This window comes from Hyperolius riggenbachi, chromosome 2 (assembly GCF_040937935.1).
Source record: "Hyperolius riggenbachi isolate aHypRig1 chromosome 2, aHypRig1.pri, whole genome shotgun sequence".
NCBI classification, from domain to species: Eukaryota; Metazoa; Chordata; class Amphibia; order Anura; family Hyperoliidae; genus Hyperolius; species Hyperolius riggenbachi.
The window spans coordinates 39782548-39808813 of record NC_090647.1 but is presented as its reverse complement, the minus strand read 5'-3'; the positions used below and the strand labels follow the sequence as shown (position 1 = coordinate 39808813).

The following is a 26266-nucleotide window of genomic DNA, read 5'->3' as shown; positions in this document are numbered from 1 at the left end:
ACTAGGATTACGTGACATCTAGCGAAATTACGATTTTGGATGTAATTGAAAATTATGTTCACGGTTATGCGGAATTTCATCATTACGATCATGTTTCGTAATTATGATAATTTTTGTAATGGAAACAAATCTGAATTTCATGTTTAACCACTTAGGTTTATCTAAACTGATATATCCGTCCAGACAGCCTACTCTGCTGCTGCGCCGGGCACGCTCCCGCGCGTGCTCCTGCTGCCTTCCGCTGCCCGGAGATCAATGAATGGGAATACAGTTCCCATTCACTGATCTATATCCCCGTAAGAAAAACCGACAGCTTCTCTGAAAAGTGTTTTTTTTAGGTCTCACGTCATCCCTTCAGTTTCTGTAAGCAAGAACTCTCCCTTTACAGGATGGGAAAAAAAAAATATCACTGTGGCCATCTTCATATTTTTTTTTTAGAAAGATATACACAATTACATTTAAAAATTACCAGTTTACATCCCCACTCCCAAAAAAACCCCAAAATTATTAAAAAAAAAAAAAAAAAGTAAATAGGGTGTGAACTTTTTTTTAATATGCATGTCAAGCGAGTATACTACTTTATTTTTTTTTTTTTAATTATAAGCTTGTAAGTAGTGATGGACACAAATTGAAAAAATGCACCTTTATTTCCAAATAAAATATTGACGCCATATATTGTTATAGGGACATTATTTAAATGGTGTAATAACCGAGACAAATGGGCAAATACAATGTGGATTTTAATTATGGTAGCATGCATTTTAAAGCTATAATGGCTGAAACAGAGAAATAACGAATTTTTTCACTTTTTTCCTTAATATTCCTGTTAAAATGCATTTAGAAATTTGTTTTCCAGCAAAAGAAAGTACCAGCGAAAGAAAGCCTAATTGTTGGTGGAAAAAACAAGATCTACAGTGGTGTGAAAAACTATTTGCCCCCTTCCTGATTTCTTATTCTTTTGCATGTTTGGGCAGCACGGTGGTGTAGTGGTTAGCACTCTCGCCTTGCAGCGCTGGGTCCCTGGTTCGAATCCCAGCCAGGGCACTATCTGCAAAGAGTTTGTATGTTCTCTCCGTGTCTGCGTGGGTTTCCTCCGGGCACTCCGGTTTCCTCCCACATTCCAAAAACATACGGATAAGTTAATTGGCTCCCCCTAAATTGGCCCTAGACTACAGTACTTACACTACATAATATAGACATAAGGCAATGGTAGGGATTAGATTGTGAGCTCCTTTGAGGGACAGTTAGTGACAAGACTAATATATATATATATATATATATATATATATATATATATATATATATATATATATATATACTCTGTACAGCGCTGCGTAATATGTCGGCGCTATATAAATACTAAATAATAATAATGTTTGTCACACTCAAATGTTTCTGCTCATCAAAAACCGTTAACTATTAGTCAAAGATAACATAATTGAACACAAAATGCAGTTTTAAATGATGTTTTTTATTATTTAGTGAGAAAAAAACCCTCAAAACCTACATGGCCCTGTGTGAAAAAGAAATTGCCCCCTGAACCTAATAAGTGGTTGGGCCACCCTTAGCAGCAATAACTGCAATCAAGCATTTGCGATAACTTGCAATGTGTCTTTTACAGCGCTCTGGAGGTATTTTGGCCCACTCATCTTTGCAGAATTGTTGTAATTCAGCTTTATTTGAGGGTTTTCTAGCATGAACAGCCTTTTTAAGGTCATGCCACAACATCTCAATAGGATTCAGGTCAGGACTTTGACTAGGCCACTCCAAAGTCTTCATTTTGTTTTTCTTCAGCCATTCAGAGGTGAATTTGCTGGTGTGTTTTGGGTCATTGTCCTGCTGCAGCACCCAAGATCGCTTCAGCTTGAGTTGACGAACAGATGGCTGGACATTCTCCTTCAGGATTTTTTGGCAGACAGTAGAATTCATGGTTCCATCTATCACAGCATGCCTTCCAGGTCCTGAAGCAGCAAAACATCCCTAAACCATCACACTACCACCACCATATTTTACTGTTGGTATGATGTTCTTTTGCTGAAATGCTGTGTTACTTCTACGCCAGATGTAACGGGACACGCACCTTCCAAAAAGTTCAACTTTTGTCTCGTCGGTCCACAAGGTATTTTCCCAAAAGTCTTGGCAATCATTGAGATGTTTTTTTTTTTTTTAGCAGAATTGAGACGAGCCTTAATGTTCTTTTTGCTTAAAAGTGGTTTGCGCCTTGGATATCTTCCATGCAGGCCGTTTTTTGCCCAGTCTCTTTCTTATGGTGGAGTCATGAACACTGACCTTAATTGAGGCAAGTGAGGCCTGCAGTTTTTAAGATTTTAGATGTTGTCCTGGGGTCCTTTGTGGCCTCTCGGATGAGTTTTCTCTGCGCTCTTGGGGTAATATTGGTCGGCCGGCCACTCCTGGGAAAGTTCATCACTGTTCCATGTTTTTGCCATTTGTGGATAATGGCTCTCACTGTGGTTCGCTGGAGTCCCAAAGCTTTAGAAATGGCTTTATAACCTTTACCAGACTGATAGATTTCAATTACAGTACTTTTGTTCTCATTTGTTCCTGAATTTCTTTGGATCTTGGCATGATGTCTAGCTTTTGATGTGCTTTTGGTCTACTTCTCTGTGTCAGATATCTCCTATTTAAGTGATTTCTTGATTGAAACAGGTGTGGCAGTAATCAGGCCTGGGGGTGACTACAGAAATTGAACTCAGGTGTAATAAACCACCTTTAAGTTATTTTTTAACAAGGGGGGGCAATCACTTTTTCACACAGGGCCATGTAGATTTGGAGGTTTTTTTTCTCACTAAATAATAAAAACCATCATTTAAAACTGCATTTTGTGTTCAATTATGTTATCTTTGACTAATAGTTAACGGTTTTTGATGAGCAGAAACATTTAAGTGTGACAAACATGCAAAAGAATAAGAAATAAGGAAGGGGGCAAATAGTTTTTCACACCACTGTAGATCATTTCAGTGTGATAAGTAGTGATAAAGTGATAAAGTTATTGGTGAATGAATGGGAGGTGAAAGTTGCTTGGATGTATAAGGTGAAACGACACTGTAGGCTGAAGTGGTTAACGCAGATATTCGGCCGTTCTCAAAATTGTGTTCCAGTCCAGAGCCTCCTGAAACATTTAAAGTGACAACACGTGCAGGGACCTTTGCATTATCAGATATTGCAAGACCCAAAACCAAGTGTCTCAGCATGCATGACCACTAAGTGCACCTTGGCAAAGAGCACCTGTCTCAGAAGTGGCTGCAGGTAGAGCCTCCTGATATATTAAAAGCGACAGTATGTGCAGGGACCTTTGCATTATTAGTAATTGCAATCAATAAGTGACTTTCCTGAGTTTACTAATTAAATTTGCATAATCTCCATTAAAAACAAAATTATGTCTATTTTCATAATTAAAATGTCTGTTTCTATAGAGCACACTAAATTACAAAATTTCGTGTTAAACACGAATTAGCATCGAAATGCAACATTATGTGACAGAAATCTCGCTTACGTAATTCCCAAATACTGTTTATGGCAATTACGAAATTATGAATTTGGGACGTAGTGGTAAAATTCACATCCGTAATTATGGAAACACGAAACTACACAAATTTCGGGTCAACACTACCAATGGCTTTCCTCTTAGATAAGTATTTCTTTTTTGACCTAAGCTTCGGTTTGGGTATACTTAACCAGCCGGGCGGTATGGACGAGCTCAGCTCGTCCATCACCGCCGGAGGCTGCCGCTTAGGCCCCGCTGGTCCGATTTTCAACAAATAAAAAGCAGCACACGCAGCCGGCACTTTGCCAGCCGCGTGTGCTGCCTGATCGCCGCCGCAGCGCGGCGATCCGCCGCGTGCAGCGGCGAAAGAGGGTCCCCCCAGCCTCCTGAGCCCAGCGTAGCCGGAACACGAAAAGTTCCGGCCAGCGCTAAGGGCTGGATCGGAGGCGGCTGACGTCAGGACGTCGGCTGACGTCCATGACGTCACTCCGCTCGTCGCCATGGCGACGAGGTAAGCGAAACACGGAAGGCCGCTCATTGCGGCCTTCCGTGTTACTTCTGGCCGCCGGAGGCGATCAGAAGAACGCATCCGGAGCGCCCTCTAGTGGGCTTTCATGCATGGCTGCATGAAATAGTTTTTTTTTTATTAAAAAAAAAAAAACCCTCCCGCAGCCGCCCTGGTGATCTTAATAGAGCGCCAGGGTGGTTAAAAGTGTACCTGAGACAAGGGGAAACTAAAGTTTTATACATAACTGGGGCTTCCTCCAGGCCCCTCCACACAGATGACTCCCTCGCCGTGGTCTATAGCCTCTTAGATCCTCCCATGTCAGCTTCGTTCTCCGCGGTCAGTCAACGCAGCCGCAGTGAGGCGCGTCTCGCTCCCATGGCAGGGGGTGTTCTGTGCCTTATGCAGTAGTACTGCACGGTGCAGACTGCTCCTGTCGACGGGCACACAGCAATCCCAACTGGCCGCAGAGAATGCAGCTGCTACCAGGGGATCTAGGACGCTTGGGACCGCGGTGTAGGAGCCATCTGCATGGAGGGGCTGTATGGGGGGGGAGGGGAGAACCTTTTGTTCCCCTCATCTCAGGTTCACTTTAACCATTTTGTCTTATGGACATGACTGTCTAGTTCTAAAAGGCTGCTGCTCTGCGCGTTTGTGTGCGCCGGTGTGCTCCCATGCTGCTCCCCCCGGTAGCCTGGAGATCAATGAATGGGAACATTGTTCCCATTCATTGACTTAACTACCCGGTAGAAAAACCGACGGCTTCTTTTCAGAGGCCGCTGTCTTTTTGGAAAAAAAAAAAAATTGCGTCCTTGTAGTTCCTGTAAGCGAACGTGCTCGCTCATAGGATAGAAAAACAAAACAATTACTGTGGCCAAATAGTAAAAACTACATGCACATATTTGTTATTACAAAAAGACACAAATTCATTAAAAATTAACTGTTCATCTCCCTCACACAAGGAATACCCAAATAAAATTGTAACTAAAAAAATAAATAAAATACATAAAAAAACACACAAAAAAACAAAAAAAAAGTTACCTAAGGGTCTGAATTTTTTTTAATACACATGTGAAAAGGGTATACAACTAATATTTTTAAAAATGATAAGCTTGTAAATAGTGATGGACTCAAAAAAAATGCACCTTGATTTCCAAATAAAATATTGGCACCATACATTGTGATAGGGACATCATTTACAATACAATAATACAATAACATTTGTAAAGCGCTTTTCTCCCATAGTACTCAAAGCGCATATTTAAATGGTGTAATAATCAGGACACATGGGCAACTAAAATGTGGGTATTAATTATGGTAGCATGTATTTTAAAGCTATAATGGCTGAAAACTGAGAAATGATGATGATTTTTTGCATTTTTTCTTAATATTCCTGTTAAAATGCATTTAGAAAAAAAGAAGTCTTACCAAAATGTACCACTTGAAAGAAAGCCTAATTGGTGGTGGGAAAACAAGATATAGATCAATTCATTGTGATAGTTATTGGCGAATGAATGGGAGGTGAAAATTGCTCGGATGCATAAGGTGAAAAACGACTGAAGGTTGAAGTGGTTAAAGTGTACCAGAGACGAAGCACCCTCCGAGATAGAGATCTATCTATCAGTGGTAACATAATAGAAAACCCCTACCATGGTCTTGGTTTCATCCTGCACTGCTCAGCCTACTTGTTATCAGCCCTGATAAAATCTCTGACTGAGCATTCAGTTTGGCTTAGCTCAGGAATCATTATAGCCTAGTCTACCTTCTCTGATGTCTTTTCAAGCCCAAGCCTGCCCCCTTCTGGCTCCGCTTTCATGTTCTGTATAATTGCAGCATCACAGAGAGCTGTGATGAGATGGGAGGCTAATGTAAGGTTATACTGAAAAACTTTTTTTTTTTTAATCTATATTTGTTAGTCAGAGGTTTTTAGAAATGGTGATGTGTTTAAATCCAGACTGAAAACCCACCTGTTCAGTTTGGCATTTGCAGAAATATAACTTTTGTTGTGGGGATACTTCATCCTACTACCAATTACTGAATCTGAGAGAGCCTAAGCGCTTTGAGTCCTATGGGAGAAAATCGCTATTGAAATGTTATTGTATTGATTTCATTTTGCACACATCCCACGAAATAATATGCTTTTCTGATGAACTGTGTTTTGTGTGGAGTTATAGTAAACAAACCCCACAAAAAAACAGAACACCTAAGCGGCAAATACACCAGGTATAGTATTTACTTTGTAAAATCTGTTGGGGGATATGTTTATTTTCTGCCAAAGCATTCATCTCTGGTTTCCTTTAAGTCTTTCTTTGGGAGGACATAGCTGCCGATTGGTGTGGAACGGAAAGGGGGGGGGGGCGTAGGATGTATCAGCCAAAGGGAGCAGTGCAGATATTGTAGTGTGTAAAGCTTTGTCATACCCACACCATGATCTCCGGACAGGACAAGCGAGAACCCAATGGAGCGTCTGCAAAGAAGACTAGAGACACTGGAGAGGAAACAGCTAATGAGAGTACATCAGTGCTGCTCGTAATGGAAAAATCTACGCAATTACGGTTACGGCGTAGGAAATTATCTACGGTACATCACTGTAATTACGCGTAAACTTACGCAATTACGCGTAAGGATACCGTAATGAAGGCGCTTACACTACGATGTTACGCGTCGTGCCGTAATACCCATTAATGCGTATTTTTTGACGCATGCGGACGATATGTACGCAATAGCCGTCAATGTGACAGTTATTGCGTACATATCATTCGTATGCGTCAAAACGTACGCTTATACTGAAGGGCGGGAGAAGGTACTATTGGTTGCTTAGGATGTTGACTGATTGGCTACTCTTAGAAAATGGGAGATTTTACGTTAAAATTACGCATAAGTGTTCGTAAAATTACGCATGCCTAGCAATTACGGTAGACAGTGTAATTACGATACCACTTACGGTCTTACGCGTAATTACGCGTAAGACCGTAAGTTACGCGTAACGCTTACGCGTAAATTTACATTGAATTACGATGCGTAATTACGCTCATGCGTAATTTCGGCCCAGCACTGGAGTACATTATATGTGTTTTTAGGTACCTCCACTGACACCAGGAATATCGGGGGGGGGGGGGGGGGGGGAGAACAGCAACTGAATTTTAAAAGGGGAAGTTTTATAGGCTGGGACAAATGCTGCCTAATGTGTGGCAATGTTAAATAACAGAGAAGCAATAATAAGGCGACTAACCCATCCGATCGATAGGGCAATAGTAATAGCAAGAAAAACTAGAAAAGTAATCTACTTTTTAAAGAGGAACTCCAGTGAAAATAATGTAGTAAAAAAGTGCTTCATTTTTTCCCATAATTATGTATAAATGATTTAGTCAGTGTTTTCTCATTGTAAAATCTTTCCTCTCCCCGATTTACATTCTGACATGTATTACATGGTGACATTTTTACTGTGGGCAGGTTATGTAGCTGCTCCTAGCTGTTTTGGCTGTTAGAGATAGCTGAAAACAGCTAATTCCTGTCTGTGAACCTTGTTACATTGTAACAAACTGCCAAAAGTACCGCGGTACTCAGAGCTTCTTGTGGGAGGGGTTTCAGCACAAAATCAGTCATACAGCGCCCCCTGATGGTCTGTTTGTGAAAAGCATTATATTTCTTATGTAAGGGGGCATCAGCTACTGATTGGGATAAAGTTCAATTCTAGGTTGGAGTTTCTCTTTAAGTTTTACTGTTTTATTGTTTTTGCTCAATAACCCATTCATTGAAGTATGCCAGAGCTAAAATCTATTGACACTTTATCTCTTTCATGTGCTCAGAAGCCACTTCCTGCTAGGAAAGGTGTCAGAGATGCTGTAGTTACCTCTGCTGCGGGAAGCGGCAACGCCGCTTCCGTGTCTGATGTCACCTTGCCCGTAGCCGCATCCCCTCAAGTTCCTCTCCGCAGGCCGGGCATCTCTCCATTACATCACCATAGATTGACACGCACACGCAATAGGCGGCGTGATCTTTATGCACTGAGGAGGCGAGTCAGCTGACACCAGTCAGCTGACCATGGTCGCCGCCTCCACAATGCCGATTGGTCGGCTTGCTTTGGGCGGCTCGTTTGGATTAGCTGCATGTATTTAAACTCAGAGCTTTCAGTAGCTCATCATCTGTTGTTGCTGAAACTTTGCAGTGAAAGCTCTCAGACTTTAGTCAGATCCGTATGTGTTTGATCCGGCAGTACCCCGGGGATTCACACTTAGCTTAGGATTATTATTATTATCATTATGAACTTTGTCTGAACTCTTGACTATTCTCTGCCTTCCGATTCTGTACCTTTGCCAATCTGATTTGCTGCCGACTCTAGCCTGAACTTTGATTCTGATTTAGCCTCCTGTTTCTGCACCTTTGATCATCTGATCTGCTGCCGACCTCGGCCTGTTTTTTTACTACGATTTTGCCTGACTATTCTGTACCGCTGCTGACCGACCAGTTACCAACCTCGCTTGTACGACCACTCTGTCTAGTGATAGCCACAGGGCTTTCACTTAAGGTGTACTCCTGGTATTATTGTGCACCAATACACGTGTGATCACACTCTGAATAAAGTACTGACTACCGTTCTGATAGAGGACGTTTTGATCATCAGATACGCCACTTATCATTACAAAAGGGTTTTATAGTTGTATATTCTTATCAGTGAGGGTCACACTGTAGTCTGACCCAGTCCTGACTCAGACAGGGACTGACGCTTACTTACCTGGTGTTTACTCTTCCAGACAGACAAAGAAAAAAAAGGAACACAGTCTAGTTATTTGGGTGCTAGGCACTGTACATACACATGTCTATCTCATGTCACAAGTCACCTTGGGTATCCAAATAGGTCATAGCAATATGCAGTGATTGACCTGGTGTGGCGACATTTTTTGTTTCTTTTGAGGTTAATGCTGACCAATTATGTGTATTTTGGGGAGGGGGAACAATGGCCAATTATGAGTTTTTGGGTAACATGCTGCCTAATTAGGCGTTTTTGGAAGGTAAAGGCTGCCCAATTACGTGTTTTTCTTTTTTGTTGGGGGGGGGGGGGGGGGGGGGGGGAGGGCAGCAACACAGATTTTGTGCCTGACCTACAAATCTGTGCACAAGACCTGTCCAATCAAGATCTCTGAGCTCATCCACAGATATGCAACCCGCTGCCCCCTCTGTTACTTCAATGACCTCCGCTTGAGCTGCCTTTACCCTATGGAACTCCCTCCTCCCAACCCCCTCAGACAAGGCCTTAAAACCCATACTGTATCTTTAAGCTGGCCTATCCCTCCCTCTATCTTAACTCCCTTCGCTGAGCATCTACTTTTGCTACCTACCTTAGTGTACTCACAGGAGGAAAACACCTGCTGAATATTGAGTATTTGGTGGGGAAATTGCTGCATAATGATGTGTATTGGTTAAATTGTCTTAAATTCCTGTGCTGACTTCCCATGCCCCTGGTAGAGATATCTCAAACATCATATTTTGGGTTCGTGATTGGGGACTTCCACAAATGTATGGGAACCAGGCGAACCGCCATAGACTTCAATGGGCAGGTGAATTTTAAAACCAACAGGGACCCAACACCTGGACTGTGGCATGCCGGAGGGGGATCCATGGCAAAAGTCCCACCAATAATGATGGAGTTGACGCAGAGTCGGGTTTCAATCCCAAAGGGCAGAAATCACAGTACATTCCTACAAATAATGCACTGGAGTGGTACTGTGCCTGCAACCTAAAGAGAAACTGACTAAGAATTGAACTTTATCCCAATCAGTAGCTGATACCCTCTTTTACATGAGTAATCTATTCCTTTTCACAAACAGACCATCAGGGGGCGCTGTATGACTGACATTGTGGTGAAACCCCTCCCACAAGAAACAAGAAACGTACGTACTCCTGGCCGTATCCTGTCTGTGAATCTTGCTGCATTGTGGGAAATAGTTTACAGCTGTTTCCAACTGCCAAAAACCATGCAGCAGCTACATCACCTGCCAACAGTAAAAATGTTCACTGGAGTTCCACTTTAATGTTGCCACAATAGCAGTAGTGTGCACACAGCTCTGGGTGTCAGTGGGCTGTAACGTGTCACACAATAAAAAACAGGAGACCGATGTGCTAGCCTTCAAAAGGGCTGTTTGGGGTGCTTTCACAGCAAGTGAGGAACAATACAGGCCTAGCTGATGCTTTCCCTACCTATCTGCAGCAAGTCTGACCCTGCTCTCACTAACAGTCAGCAGCCAGCAGAGAATGAACCCAATATGGCTACCGCAACTACTTTTTAATAGGGGGCGGGGGTCCGGGAGGGGGTGATAGCCGATTGGCTGCCATATGTCTGCTGACTGAGGTAAGGGGTCAAAGTTTGGCTCCATGATGTATAGGGGGCAGGTCAAACACGCCATATGTTGGCATTTCACCGAGAATACGAACAGCGGAAACAGCCGGCGAACAGTTCGGGCCATCTCTAGTCCCTGGCAATGTATGCCAGGGAAGCGCGATGCATACCAGAAGATGTGGTACGTTGATTTGGTTACATCTCCTGGCAAGCATCCCGTGTCCCCAGCATGCTTTGCAACTGTCAGGGAAATCACTGCGGGGACCTATGGTTCTCTGTCACAGGGAGATAGAAAATAGAGGCCTCCATACAGTCAAGGGGGCAACTGAGTAGCCCCCTGTAGGTAAGCAAATGCCTGCTACGCCCTTAAAAGCCCACACAGTTCACAAACCTCCCTTAGGAGAGCCTCATTTAAGAAGTTTTTAAAAGTGTGTCCGTAGTTCCCTTTAGAAGGAGAACTGTAGTGAGAGGTATGTGGAGGCTGCCTTATTGATTTCCTTTTAAGCAATACCAGTTACCTGGCAACCCTGCTGAGCTATCTGCCTGCAGAATCACACCAGAAACAAGCAGCTAATCTTGTCAGATCTGACAAAAATGTCAGAAACACCTAATCTGCTGCATGCTTGTTCAGGGTCTAGGGCTAAAAGTATTAGAGGCAGAGGACATGCATGGCTGCCAGGCAACTGGTATTGCTTAACCACTTGCCGACCAGGGGAATTTTCACTGATCGGTGAAGCGTGGGCTCTACAGCCCGCAGCACCGATCAGCAGTGCAGCAGGGCGATCAGACTACCCCCCTTTTTTCCCCACTAGGGGGATGTCCTGCTGGGGGGGTCTGATCGCCGCCGGCCATTAGTGGGTAGCGGGGGGGGCTCCTCAAAGCCCCCCTCCGCAGCGTTTTGTGCGCTCCCTCCCTACCCTTACCTCCCTCTCCCTTCCTGGGCTGCGCAGGACGGATATCCGTCCTGCGCATTGTGGGATAGGCTTCAGCCTATCATATGCCGGTGATCCCCGGCCAATCAGAGGCCGGGGATCGCCGATTTGACTTACGGCGCTGCTGCGCAGCAGCGCCGTATCATGTAAACAGCGGGGATTTCTTCCCCGCCTGTTTACATTTTGCCGGCGAGCCGCTATCGGCGGCTCTCCGGCTGTTCACGGAGACACCCTCCGTGAACTGACATGGAAAGGCCGCTCGATCGAGCGGCCGTTTCCATGGTAACCCGCAGACGACCAGTTTACACCAATCGGCGTTAGCTGGTCGTCAAGAGGTTAACAGGAAACAAATATGGCAGCCTCTATGTACCTCACTACAGTTCTCCTTTAGGCTACTTGCACACTAAGACGTTGCGTTAGGTGCCACGTTAAGGTCGCATAACGTGCACCTAACGCGACGCCTGGTGCTCTTCTATATGGACGTCAGAGTGAGCCGCGTTGTGCAGCTCACTCTGGCGTCCGTGATGCGTACTCTTGTGCGCATGCGGCATCACGTGGTCCCGCCGGCCAATCACCGCACAGAGCGGCCGCTCCAGGAAGTAAACACTGCATGTCACAACGTGCAGTGAATATTAATTAGCCATGTGCCTGGCCGCTCTCCGCTCCTCCCCAACATGACTGCGCATGTGCAAACAGTCTAACGCGGCTTAAGCCGCTCTAACGCCGTAGCATGCTGCACTTTCGGGAGAACGTGCAGCGTTACATGTAACGCAACGTGGGCTGTGTGAACAGCCCACTTGTGTTACATTGCTGTGCGTTGGGGGAGCGTTACAGGCTGCACTAATGTGCGCCTGTAAAGTCCCTGTGTGGAAGCAGCCTTAAAGTATACATTGCCAGAAAAATAAAAACGCTTATGGCCAATATGGTTTTTGGTAATCCCAGAAATAGACTATGGTTCCATAACAGCGTGTACAGCATAAACGTTCCCCGTAAATATATATTTGTTACCACTTACCTTCCCTACAAAAGGCTTTAAACTCATTTCCTTCTTGCATATTTCACCATGTAAAAAGGAACCAAACACGCCATCATTCATATAATACAGAAACTTCCTCCTGTTCACTCCATCAGGGTCTGCAAACATGGACAGCCAATAATAGTGCTTTTAAGGGAATGCACAACGTTTTTAAATATACATTATGTTTAGTATTGAAAAAATAAAAAAAAAATATTATAAATAAGTTAGTGGAGTTAGTGGAAAATGACACTTTGTGAAAAAAAAAAATCAATTTTCGCTAACTTGTGACAAAAAATAAAATCTTCTATCAACTCCCTATACTACTAATGGGATACCTTGGGGTGTCTTTCTAAAATGGGGTCACTTGTGGGGTTCTTATACTGCCCTGGCATTTTAGGGGACCTAAACGTGAGGAGTAGTCTAGAAAGTTTGAAACCAAATGCCTCAAAATTCCCTGTGAAATCCTAAAGGTACTCATAGGACGTTGGGCCCCTTAGCGTACCTAGGCTGCAAAAAGTGTCACATGTGGTATCGCCGTACTCAGGGGAAGTATAATAATGTGTTTTGGGTTGTATGTTTACACATACCCATGCTGGGTGGGAGAAATATCTCTGTAAATGGACAATTGGGTGTAAAAAAAAAAAATCAAAAAATTGTCATTTAGAGAGATATTTCTCCCACCCAGCATGGGTATGTGTAAAAATACACCACAAAACACATTATACTACTTCTCCTGAGTATGGTGATACCACGTGTTACACTTTTTTTGCAGCCTAGGTGCGCTAAGGGGCCCAACGTCCTATTCACAGGTCATTTTGAGGCATTTGGTTTCTAGACTACTCCTCACGGTTTAAGACCCCTAAAATGCCAGGGCAGTATAGGAACCCCACAAGTGACCCCATTTTAGAAAGACACCCCAAGGTATTTCGTTAGGAGTATGGTGAGTTCGTAGAAGATTTTATTTTTTGTCACAAGTTAGTGGAAAATGACACTTTGTGAAAAAAAAACAATAAAAAATCAATTTCTGCTAACTTGTGACAAAAAATAAAATCTTCTATGAACACACCGTACTACTAACAGAATACCTTGGGGTGTCTTCTTTCTAAAATGGGGTCACTTGTGTGGGGTTCCTATACTGCACTGGCTCTGCTTCATTTAGTGTTCTCACATGACATGCTACTCCATAGCCATGGAGCGCTGTCACTTGTTTGAGGTCTGTTTGAAGAAATGTGTATACCATTCATGATTAGCAGCACTAGAAACAAATTATGTTTTTATTGTAAGACTAGCGGTAGTTATTCCCCACGAGGGCACTTCATCGCCATGAGGAAATGTAGTAGGGAATAATGTGTGCACATATTTATGCTGAAGCCATTCGCCTTCCTTTGCTGTACCTGTTTTGAATAGCATGTTGTGTAATTTTGTCCATATTTTGGAGCTCTGCACATCTATGCAAATAGCTAATTTGGGTACAGCCTCTGTCTGAAAGCACTGCCAATTTCTCCTGCTGAACACAATAGCATGCTGGCTGGTTGTGAGTCTGTGACGAACAAACTGTTCACCCTCCGCAGCTCCATTTCTCCCCAGATAGGACAGCAGTGCCACCTCGTCCCTTCTGCTGTTCAAGTCAGATGAAACACTGCTGCTCTCCTGCCTCCCCCCTCCTCACTCACTGTCAGACTCCTCACACAGCACAACAATCTGCTTTTCCCCAATGATGACCTCTTCACCTTGCTCTCCTCCCCCGCTTCTCCTCCTACTATGACTGCATGCTGTTAGTGTAAACACAGTACAAGCCTGCTTCCCATGTAATCTCTGCGCCCGATGCAAGAGTTTTACCTTGTTTCATGAGAGAACTGGCCCCGAGTAGCCCCTGCAACTGCAGTAGGGCCAAGAGGTGTGGAGGCCCCACCTAGTAACCTTCTCTTCCTCTGATACACCAGATCAGGTGGCTACAACTATGGGTGTGAATATCATGATGGACACACTTTTTATCATCCTTATAAGATGGGCCTGCAGGCTGTGATGGTCACCAGGGGTAGGCAAGGAAAGGGGCGTGGTGAACATTACGGGGATCCATGATTTATAGTTATGTCCCTGTTCAGGATACACACTTTTACAGTAATGTTCCTGGGTGTCAACATCAGAAACACCTCCAATATCCATCTATTGCTGTATATTGGTATGGCCAGCAGTGATCAGAGTATTGGACATAGTCAGACACTCTGATCTGTACAGGATGGTGCTATGCCGGATTCTATGCAGCAATAGCGCCACCTAAGGACAGCAAGTTTTATTATGTTTAACTGTGTTCGACATTGGAGCCATGCAGGGAAATAGCTGTGTCAGACAAAAGAGCAGAAAGGGCTAAAATCCTGTTTTTCAATCCTGAGGCTCAGGGCCGGCACCACCATAGAGGCAAAAGGAGCATTTGACCTGGGGCCCCGACCTCTGCTGAGGCCGCCGCAGCGCCGACCCTGCTATATTGTCTTTGCTCCCCGGGACCCTGCTGCAAGTATATTAGAAGCCATAATTACCTTTTAGTGCCGGCAGGTGAGCGTGCGGGCAGCAGCTGCACTCGGAGACACGCTGTCTTCGTCCCACTCTATGACCCGGGGTGTCTCCACATGGCGCGCCGGGTCATAGAGTCATAGAAAAGGAGGGAGACAGCGTGTCTCCGAGTGCAGCCACTGCCCGCCCGCTCACCCGCCGGCACTAAAAGGTAATTGTAGCTGTTAATATCCTTTCAGCAGGGCCCCGGGGAGCAGAATGGTAATGGGGGGGGGGGAGGGGGTGCGTGCGGGGGCCCAATGCTGTAGTTTGCCCCAGGGCCCCTTAAACCGGCCCTGCTGAGGCTTCCCTGTATTTAGGAAGTATCTCATTTTGTATACACTTTAATCTGCAGACAAATGACCAATTAGCCAACAGTAGTATGTTAACCAAGGTTCTGACTGGTCGGAGCTTTTTGGTCAGTTAGCACATTTAAAAAAAAAAATTGCACTAACCCAGGGGTGTCAAACTCAAATACACAAAGTGGTCTGAAATTGAACACTGGAACCTCAATGTCTAGAGGTCACCTTCCTCCCTTATAAAAGTTTCCTGGTATCTAGTGCCCCCCCTCCTCCCCTATACAGTTTTTTGGTGTCTAGTGGCCCTCCCTGCCCTATCCAATTCCTTGGTGTCTAGCGCTCCCTCCTCCCGATATGGCTTCTTGGGTGGTTTATGGCCTCCCCAATACAGCTTCCCTGGTTGTGGGCTTCATCCCTCCCTCCCCAATACAGATTCCCTCCCTCCGTTGCCTCCCTGGTGGTAAGGACGAGGCTGACTCATTATTAAAAAAAACTTTCTACAAACGATATGGACAGGTTAGCCTCGCCCACACTGAACAATTGCCTGGAAAGAGTTATAATGGTGTATGTGCACCACCTGCTGCAAGTTGGCACATATTACAGCATTACAGATTTTTTGGGAATCTATTACCATACTATATATTGTACAGAGAATGACACTTATTACCACACTGGTCTGAACTCGGCCGTGATTGACTAGAACGACCACCATGGCTAAGAGTTGTGCAGCAGACCAGATTATGGGTTCGATTCACAAAGCGGTGCTAACCCAGTTAGAGACTTTAGGCGTTATAACCATTGCACCACGCTGGTGAAAAGCCAGTTTAGGCGTGATAAGTTTAGATCGTGCACAAAATCCCGCACGCAAAGCAACGGCATTAAACTATGCGAAGTGCACCAGACTTTGCTAGCACAAAACTTTTGATCAGCTGTGCACTGCGGTGCTAACCCAGTTGGTGCTTAAACTCTTCATGCCTAAACTTATCACGCCTAAACTTAGTTTAGGCGTGATAAGGGGCTTTTCACCAGGGTGCCAACTGTTAGCACCGCTTTGCGAATCAAGCCTTATGTGTACAGTGGCCCAATGATGATCCCTAAAGATCTAGCATGTCGGACCTTCAGCTATGCCTAAGCATGACCCAACGGCATGGCTTTTGACACCTCCCCACCCGCTGGAAGCCGCTCTGTAAAATGCGCTTGTCTCTCCACCCCCCCCCCCCCCCCCCCCGCGCGCATCGAAACAGGAGCGTCGTCAGCCAAAGACGACAGTGCACTAACAACACTGTACAGAAGTGTCATCAGCCTTTGCACACAATGCATCTTTTGCTATGCAGGGGGAAGAAACGATGAGCGCGTGCAATAATGGAGCAGTTTCTGGTGTGGTGGGAGCAGCGAGAACAATGCCATTGTGCTGTGCTTGGGCATTGCTAAAAATCTAACACGCCAGATCTTCATGCAAGCGTTGTGCGCCTGATGTAGTCATGCTGTTCTGACCATAATGACCACTCCCACCATGGCAGTCGTTATGGGGCACCACTCTGAGTTCAGATCAGCGTGTGTATGGACCTTTAGGGCTGGATCAGGCGGATGTCTCAATCACCTGCCCAGAGTCTCAAGTTTGCAGAAAAGCATTGGTCAACTTTAAGTGACGATTCCCAGTGATCCTCATTTTTTCATCCCGCAGGGGGACACCAGAGTTTGGCGCTAATGGATCCCAGAACAACCAGACCCTGCTGCTTGTAGACAGTGGAAAAAAAGAAAGATCAAAATACTGCTTTTGCATAAACGGTGGTAAATGATGTGCAAATGTGCGTGTGAACTGGCCCTTGATGTACCACACAAGGGAGAGGTTTTAGGTAAACACTGTACGGTATTTCTGCATCTGTAGATGTATTTCTTCATCCATATTTGAGAAGGATTTTTCTATTTGTGGTTAAATTTATTTTTGAAATTTTGATTTCATTTTTTTGACATGATTTTGTACTGTAGTACATTGTTAGTGAATGGAGCCATTTGTATTTACTCACCTCTCACCCTTTTCTCCTTCTTGGTGGTTACATTGAGCGCAGCAGTGAAGGCGGAGGTTACGTAGTATCTTCCTGGCTCTGCAATAATCTCCACTTCCTCCTCACTGGGAAAATATTCCTCCAAGGATTCCATTATCACAGCGGCAAACTGAAAAACACCCAAACAAGAGCATTTAGAAAGCTAGTGCACCTGGCACAAGAAGAAAGCTATGGTGGGGGGAGTGCTTCTCAGAAAATTATGAAAGGCCAACATCTCCCAAAACACTGCAAAAGTTTTGCATAGTTCTTGGCTAACTGAATAATATAATGGCTACATATATCTTTTAAAGGATACCTTAGCTCTAATTATCTTTCAAAAAGGATGCCCAATGTGTGTGAGGGGAGTTGTGCAGATGCTTACCGCACCTCCCGTGACCTGGCATCTCTCTCCAATCTCCAGTAATTATCCAAGTTCTTTATTTCCTGGTCAGAGGGGGTCGGTGACCTCCTACCCGGACTTACCACATTGCGCATGCTCAGTATGTCCACTTGGGCATTTTGCAACCAAGCCAACGTGCTTAAGTCATATGGTGTTGCAGGGCATGGCTGCAAGGCACCCAAGCGGACATACTGCGGATGCGCAGCTGGTTGGGAAGCTATCCGGTCAGAGGGCACCAATTGCGCCCATCAGGAAGTGAAGGACTTGGACAATTATCTGAGAACAGAGAGAGATACCAGGGCATGGGAAGTGCAGTAGGCATCCCCACAACTGCCCACCCACACATATATTAGGAAAAACAAAAGTTTGCTTTCCTAAAACAGAAAGAATTTGCGATAATTCAGGTTGGAGTGAGCTCGAGATGTCTCCCAGAGCACCACTGCTGAAAATATGCTAATTAACCATTGTACCCTTAGAAGCTAAACACACCTCCAGAACCGCTGGAACACAATGATGTGTCAGCTTGTTAATATGTACAGAGCCATAATAATCCAACATGCATACAGACTGTTTCGGATTGTTTGATCCTCATCAGTGCATGGCATGGATTAATTTGGCTTTATGTAGTAGGGCTTGTAACACCGAGAGGCACAGACTAACCAGCAAGCTCATGGTGACCATTGTAGTCCCTTACACACCCCAATGAGTTCTGGGTCACCATGAGCTTACTGGTTAGTCTGTGCCACACATATATTAGGCATCCTTTTCGAAAAATAATTACCACTAGGGTATCCTTTAATGTGTCTTGCACAGATCATCCATTAGATGCAAATAATTCTAGCTACTGTGCCAATTCCTTGAGATTGAGGCAATCAAATGTCCAGTACTCCCTCTTACCTCTGACATACAGTATATGTCACTACATAGTGTAAAAACCCTTAAAAAAATCTTTATAATTTATTAGCAAAAATATAGCTTTTTAGTTACCGTCTTTTAAATAATTCATATCTGCCATACGTCTCATTATTGGGGGGAGAAAAAACCCCAAGAAAACAAAACAAAACAAAATCATAAGAGAAGCATAACACATGAAAAATTTGTGCAGGATGTTGGAAGTCAACTTACGGAGCTGTGGGGCAGCTCATTCATCTGTGGTGAGAACATGAGGTGTCCACAGCAGAGCCTGCGAGACTTCAGGGAGCCTCGGAGATTCCCTTAGCTTAAGCTGGCAAAACAAACGTCACCAGCAGTGCATATGAGCTCGGAGAGGTAGGACAATACCACATATTCTACCTCAGCCGCGGGGTGGGGAGCAAAAGCTGACATTTCAACTGTTCTCCACACAGATAAATGAGCAGTCCCACAGCTCCATCAGCAAGTTTACCTCCATCCTCCTGCCCAAATCTTTCTCTACCAGCCACAACACCTACTCATAACTAGTGTCATAGGGCAAGTATGTGCCTTCCCTACCTCTTCAAATGGTGGCTGGAAGTCAGGGTGACCAGGAAACCCTCCACCGATGTCCAAGATTTTCATCTTGTGCCCCAATTCTTTTCCCAGGTCAAACAAATATCTGGCATTCTTAATAGCCTTGTGAAAACTTTGAGGCGTTCCACTGCCGGTACCAACATGGAAACTGCAAAGATGAAGATTGAAAGAATAAGAGGCACATTGAAATACAGAGACATAAGTGATCAGGATAAGTAGGATCAAACCCCAAATACAACACAATTGTAAACGTCTGAGCTTTTTGTTAGTTTTACTTTACCATGTAAGTAAATGATAAACAGATTGCTGAAAACTGGTGTTTGGAATGAAAGACTGACCAGGAAAAAATGGCTGAACAAAATCCCACTATGTATCTGGAAATCGCTGTACAGAAACTACGGTACAGTACTCTAAAAGTAGGGGTGCCGATACAAAAACGTTACCTTTATTGGGACAACTACTGATGATTGTAACATGCCATAGAGACGCTACAGCTTCTAGCATTCCCCTGTAGAGGCTCCACAGCTTTATAGGGTTATGCTGGGAGCTGTGGGGCCTCAATGTAGGGTATGCTAGGAGCTGTGGTGCATCAATGTATCAGACTCTAGGGGGAGAAGCCCGGAGGTGAGGCTGTCTTTAGCGGAGGAGAGGAACACAGACACAATGGCACCCAGCATGCCCCCCACATTCTGGGTGCCGTTCCATGCTCCCCAACCGTCCCGGTTTCGGTGGGACTGTCCCGGGTTGGGGGGCCCCTCCCGCTATCCCGCTGCCACCCCCCAATGTCCCGGGCTAGGCAGAGCCTCAGAGGTGACTGAAAAAATAATTGATGGGCCAGCTGCGCAATGCGGGGAGTGGGGGCTGCATCATTCCTCCCTCCCTCCGGCTCTCTGAAGCTGCCTACTGTGTGTGCCCCTCCGGATGCAGAGTTTGCGCAGCGTTGGTCATCTTACCTGTCTATGCGCTTGTACCAGGAGTCGGCTTCATTCGACTTACTGTTTCCTATGATGTCATATGAAACAGGAACTAGAAGAGCCGGCTCCCGTACGAGCGCATAGACAGGTAAGATGACCACCGCTGCGCAAACTCTGCATCCGGGTGGGGGGCCCACACAGTAGGCAGCTTCAGAGAGCCGTAGGGAGGGAGGAATGATGCAGCCCCCACTCCCCGCATTGCGCGGCTGGCACATCAATTTTTTTTTGCCTCCTCTCTGCCCAGGCACCCTTCACACCACCCAAAGTGGCACCCTCCTCCCCACCCAGTGGCACCCTCCTCTCAGCCCCTGGGCACCCTCCTCCTGAGTCCCCACCCATGGGCACCCTCCTCCCCACCCAATGGAACCCTCCTCCCCACCTAATGGCACCCTCCTCCCCACCCAATGGCACCCTCCTCCCCACCTACAATGACACCCTCCTCCCCACCCAGTGGCACCCGCCTCCCCACCCAGTGGCACCTGCCTCCCCATCCATGGGCACTCTTCTCCCAACGCAATGGCACCCTCCCCCTCCACCCCCACTGGCACCCGCCTCCTCCCCCATGGGCATCTTCCTCCCCACCCACTGGTACCCTCCTCCCTCCCATTGGGGTGTGGCTTAAGGCCACACAGGGGCATGGCTTAAGTGTCCCTCTTTGGCATTTTCAAAAGTTGGGAGGTATGCGTTGCCTAAATGTAGGGTATTGCTGGTAGCTATGGTGCATCAATAGGGGGGTTGGCCATGCTGGGTGCCATTGTGTGCATGTCCCTCTCCTCCGCGGAAGACTGCTTCACTTCTGGGCTTCTCCCCTAGTGTGATACATTCTCAGACACTAACGGGCAAAAACCATTCCCTCTGCACTACAGAGGAAGTGAATGTAGGTAGGGCCCCATCATCCACATTTTGAAAAGGGCTCCATGATTTGTAGTTGTGCTCCTTCGAGGAAGAAAAATGCTGCTGACTGTGTGACATACCTCACTCCAGTTACCGAAATATTTAGATTCATTGCAGTCTTCAAAAGGTGCTTCCAGCTCTCCAGAGGAGCTCCAAACTTCTTGCTGAGGTTAGAGACTGACCCATCATCATCATCATCAGTGAAGATACGAAGAATCATCCTGCAAGAGAGAGAAACAGTTGGTGGACCAGATTATTGATGATGGCTGGAGGACAGAGTATCTAATGGATCCTGCAAACCAGACCTGGGTTTATAGAACACTGGGCTTGATGCTATAGAGAGATACATTTGTTGCTTTATCTACTTTCGTTTAAAGTAAGGTGTAAGGGAGGATCTTACGTTGTGGGCTGAAGGTTAAAGAGAATCTTTAACTCAGGATTGAACCCCAATCAGATACCCCCTTTCCACAAGAAATCTTTACCTTTTCTCAAATGGATCATACGGTCTGTATGGCGGATATTGTGGTGAAACCCCTCCCACAGTGCGATGTCAGGGCCATGGCCCTGTAAACCTTGTTACATTGTGGCAAATAATGGCACCAGCAGTATGAGAGATTGAGTGAAATTAAGAGCGTGTGAGTATATATACACACACATACAGTATATACACATATACATTCACACAAAACCTTTTGGCCTATTACACTGTTAGTGGGTGTGTTTAATGATAGTGGCAGTTGGTTCTGTTTTTTTTTTTTTAATCCAACCAGTTTGCCAGCAGTAAACATAATGACCCACAGTCTTACTGGGGATCAAACAACATGAAGAAATTACAAGACTGCTATCAATCGTTTCTTGATCTTTTATTTTCTAACTTCTCATTTTGCAATGTATCGAATCTTCCCCCACCCCCATCTTTCAGTAAAGTTCCTTTTTTACGGTTTGCTTCTAGAATGGAGAAGAGGATTGTTTGAAGAACTTATTTATAGGAAGAAGCCTTTAAAAGGGACTCCGAGCACCTCTCATGGACATGCTTTTAAGCCAGACGACTTCCAACAAAGTTGTGCTATGACCCCTCTGGAGGAGCCTATTGCAATGGCCATGCGGGTCACTTCCTCTTCCTGCTTCATTCAGTGATGCACTTCTCTAACTGAGAAGACAGGGGTGACCCGGAAGTTATAACATAGCCAAGATGGCAGCCGCAATTTTGAAATTGAAAATCAAACGAAAACTATTTGGTGTAGAATGGCGACTCAGGCATCAAATGAAAGAGGAGAGCACAAGCTACAGAAAGGTATGCATCGTAAAGTACTTTGCAGTACTGGTGAGAGTCTCTAGGCATACCCATGAGAGGTGCTCAGAGTCCCTTTAACACTCCAACAGAAGAACCCATGCAAGCTGGACTTTATCAATACCCTAACTACCTATTGTCTCAATCAATGGCCAAAATAAGTGGAGTAGGAAACATATCCTTTCTTGCTTATGATGTCAAGACACAGAGCTGGGACTCCTGGAGTACAGTGTCCCTTGCCCTTCCCACACACACGCCATGCTTAACACCCTACTCACACTAACAATTAAAGCTGGGAGGTAGATTAGTGGGTGTGAATTCTTTAAAGCGTGTATAAAATTTCTGCTGGTTAGGTTCGGGGTTTCCTTTGGTTGAGTCTTCCGAGAATTCCTCTGACAGTCTCACAAAAATTTCCGTGACCTTTAGGTGGCACTGTGAATTTTGGTTGAAACCATTTTGCAAATTCCACTAAGGGCTGACTTTAACTGTTAATCGCAAGGCTGCTATACAGATTAGAACCAGTGCTGTTTTTTGACCAAAAGTAATCCAGGCCATCGCCTGGAGAGCCATTGTTCTTAAGGGCGCTGTTACAGTGCTTGCTGATTGTGATCAGTGTCTCCCTGCTCATATTTACTGAGCCCCGCCCTCTGATGGCCTGCCCCATCACATGCGCACTGATGGGGACTTTAATTGTGATTGACACCCACACCTGTAATGACGAGAAGGTAGTAAACTAAGCTGGAGTTGTAGCAGAACACATGAGCGCTGTGAAATATAAAGACTATGCCTGTCGAGGAGAGGATGTCCCAGGCCCATGCTGCTGACAGAGGCAAAGTCCCACCCACTTCTGGCAAGAAGCTTCACCTCCCGCCCGACAGACGCTCCATCCCCCACCTAATGACAGGAATGTGAAAGTGGGAAGTAGGACCAAGCTTGAACAGGTTCCTGCTGTGTGGTAGCGGGCCAGATGTCTCCCTGACACTGACAGCAGCACCCAGTGACCTTTCACCACAAAGAGCACCTAGAACCACCACATTTACTAGGTAGGTCTAGGAGAAAAGTGGCAACAAGGGAAACATAAGTTCCAAAAGGCCTTGTGGTTTTCAGAAAAAGGCAGTTAAAGTGATAGCATACAAATAGGAATTTGCATGATGAAAAGCATTTAGGAGGCAGCGGAAACTTTGGGCCCTGGAGGTGGGATCTGAGATTGATACTACTACTACTACTACTCCTGTCAACCAAAACATGTTTCTAGGTGGCACCATGAACTGGATGACATCTGGAAGAATTGTCCATAATAAAAAGTTTTTAGAAATAGTGCGGAAACATTAGGCCCAAGAATGGGGGACCCGAGACAGTGCATAGGTCAGCAAGTGTAGGCGCACTGTGTGGCTATCACTAGGAAGACAGTATTGCAAGCTGGCAGCATAAGCTGGGTGGGTGCATCAGCAATGATACCCAGAATTGTACATACAAGTTAATGGAGTACTGATACTAAAAGGCAGCAGCAGTGTGCACTGCATTGCTAACTTACTTTTTTTCCCATTAATACACTTTGAGAGACAAGTACAAGAAAATACGGTCAACCGTTTAACTTCCCTGTCCCTCTGGATCAAGTACTGCAAATGCCAACAACTCCTTCTGGGTTCCGATCACAATAGGACATGTGATCATGACCCAGAGAATGGTGTCAGAGTTGCCGTGCCACCTGGTGGTGGAAGATGGGCAATGGATTCTATCACCCCTCTTCCACCACCGGGAGGGTCACAATCACCTCATATCATGCGATCGAAACCAAAAAGGAGATGTCGGCATTACTGTGCCTGCTCTGGAGGAAGAAAACAGGAAAAGGGAAGTCGATCCAGGCAGGGCTGGTTCAAGTAGGGCCCTAGGGCAAAATTAGCCTGGGGGCCCCCCAACAGACCCCCCCCCGACCAAAAAGCGCCATTAGAGGCCCTTTGTTGCAGCCAAATTTCCCTCATGGGCCCCTGAGCTGGCTACTGTCCCTCCCCCAATCACCTTCCAACTTAACAGACTCTGCAGAGTTCCTGGGGAGCAACAGTTCAGATGGGGGAGGGACACCTTGGAGGCCCCTACAGGCTCTGGGGCAATTGCCCATTTTTTCCTATGGTAGTTCCGGCCCTGGATTCAGCATGCGGACAGGTAAATATGAAAGCGCTCTCTGCACCCACACTCTGCATTAGGCATCCAAGGTTTGGCCGGCCTCCCCTGCCCTGTCAGGAGTTGTCTACAATGAGACAACTTGGGCAGGGCTGCTAATAAGTTATGGTTAGTGACATGTTAAAGCATCTTGCCATTTACTCTTGTTTTTGAGTTGCCTTTTACACTGGACACCTGGTAACAAAACCAGCAAACCTGGATTGCATGATTGGATAATTGTATTATAGCAAATCTATGGTGTTTACTCACTCAGCATTTGTGTGAAATGTTGCCACTTTCTCCAGCTCACTCTCACAGTCAAACGTCATCTTATTCACTCCATGTGCCGCCGCATGTTGGATGTGAGAGGGCTGCTTGCACGGATTGGCGTAGACAATATCATCCGCTGGTATGCCCATTCCCAGGATCATGTTTATCTCAGCCTGAGGGAAAGAACACCTTTATTTCACAAGCTTATTCTGAAAAAAACTTCTCAAAGAACACCTGTAAGAAAAAAAGTGCTCCTACTTACCTTGGGTGGGAAAGCCTCTGGATCCTAATGAGGCTTTCCTTTCCTCTGCAGTAGAGGAGATCCAGCGCTGGGACGTCCGAAGGTATCCTTGTTGGTGTGCATGCAGCCCATTTTTGAATTTTAAAAAAATTGTATGGTATAGTTCTTCAACTTCTTGAATTTTAATTGCAGTCATCTGCCCACATCAGGGAGAATTTCCACTACTTCCTCTTCAAACAGGAAGTAGAGAAATTCCTGTTCCCCCCTCCCCCTTTCCCCACCCAATATTTTTAATTAAATTTCCTTGTATTAGCTTATTTATTTAAGGGTAATAGCCAAATTAGAGAAAAATGGAGACAGACCTATAGAGAAATTAATGAGATTATTATATGTACATTTTGGGGGATCAGATGAGGATTGACATTTTGCATCACTTACAGTTTAGGCTAAAATCAGATGTTCCTACTACAGCCTAGGCCACATGTGTCGAACTCCAGGCCTGGAGGGCCAGATCCATGCCAGTGTTTAGGATGGACTGAGAAAGAGAGGAATGTGTTCTACCTGATGGACCACACCTTTCCTGACTCAGACCCATCAATTCATTTGAGCTGTATCAAAAATGTGTGAGGACCTCGGCCCTCGTAGGACCGGTTTGACATACCTGGCCTAGGCAGTCGGGACTCCACACAGAGTAAAGATTCCAGGCTTGCACAGGTGTGCAATTTTGACCTACAGTCAGATCTGTAAATTCATTATTGGCTGACAGTATTTAAAATGTTAAAATATTAAATACTTAACTCTAAAGATATGTATATTTTTAAAGGAAACCTATAAGAACAAAAAAGTGCCCCAAAGGGGTTGTCACCTCAGTAGAGTGAAGCCTCTGGATAATCCTCCGACCCGTTCCAAGGCTGTCCCCAACGCAAAATCATCAATAAGGGCTTCTCAAGCGAGTAGCATGGACTCAATTGGGCTTTGGCAGAAAACCCTGAGCCCGATCTGGTCCTTGCTATTGCGTGAGCCATTTGCGCCTGCACAGTGGTGTGGAATTGGGCTCAACTTACTAAAAACTTACTTTATGAATCTGATGTCGTGCGTATCGGCCACCTGCACGCGTTTCCAAAACGCGGCTGGAAACGCGTGCAGTGTGAACGGGCCCTAACAGGTTCACTTTAATAACCCCTCCATGAGATAGACCTCTACTGGACTGACACAGATTTTGGAAAAAAATTCTATAAAAAAAAAAATAACTAAAAAGTGGAATTTATTCCAGGAGGCTGTCATGGCTTGATATAGAAGCATATTAAATGCTCCAAAATGTTGCTGCTTTTATTTTATGGCAGTCTGCAAACAAAAC

The 26266-nt window shown here is 45.3% G+C and overlaps 1 protein-coding gene across 1 annotated transcript in view; it reads right to left on the bottom strand.

Annotated features, from left to right (window-relative positions):
* LOC137545449 (ornithine decarboxylase-like) overlaps positions 1-26266 on the bottom strand; it is a 52837-nt gene that overhangs the window by 1950 nt on the left and 24621 nt on the right. The window contains exons 4-8 of the mRNA XM_068266672.1: positions 24669-24841; positions 21028-21168; positions 19062-19227; positions 17174-17321; positions 12295-12413 (exon numbers count right to left, since the gene is read on the bottom strand). Of these exons, the coding sequence (XP_068122773.1) occupies positions 12295-12413; positions 17174-17321; positions 19062-19227; positions 21028-21168; positions 24669-24841 (747 nt within the window). The remainder of the gene's footprint in view (positions 1-12294; positions 12414-17173; positions 17322-19061; positions 19228-21027; positions 21169-24668; positions 24842-26266) is intronic.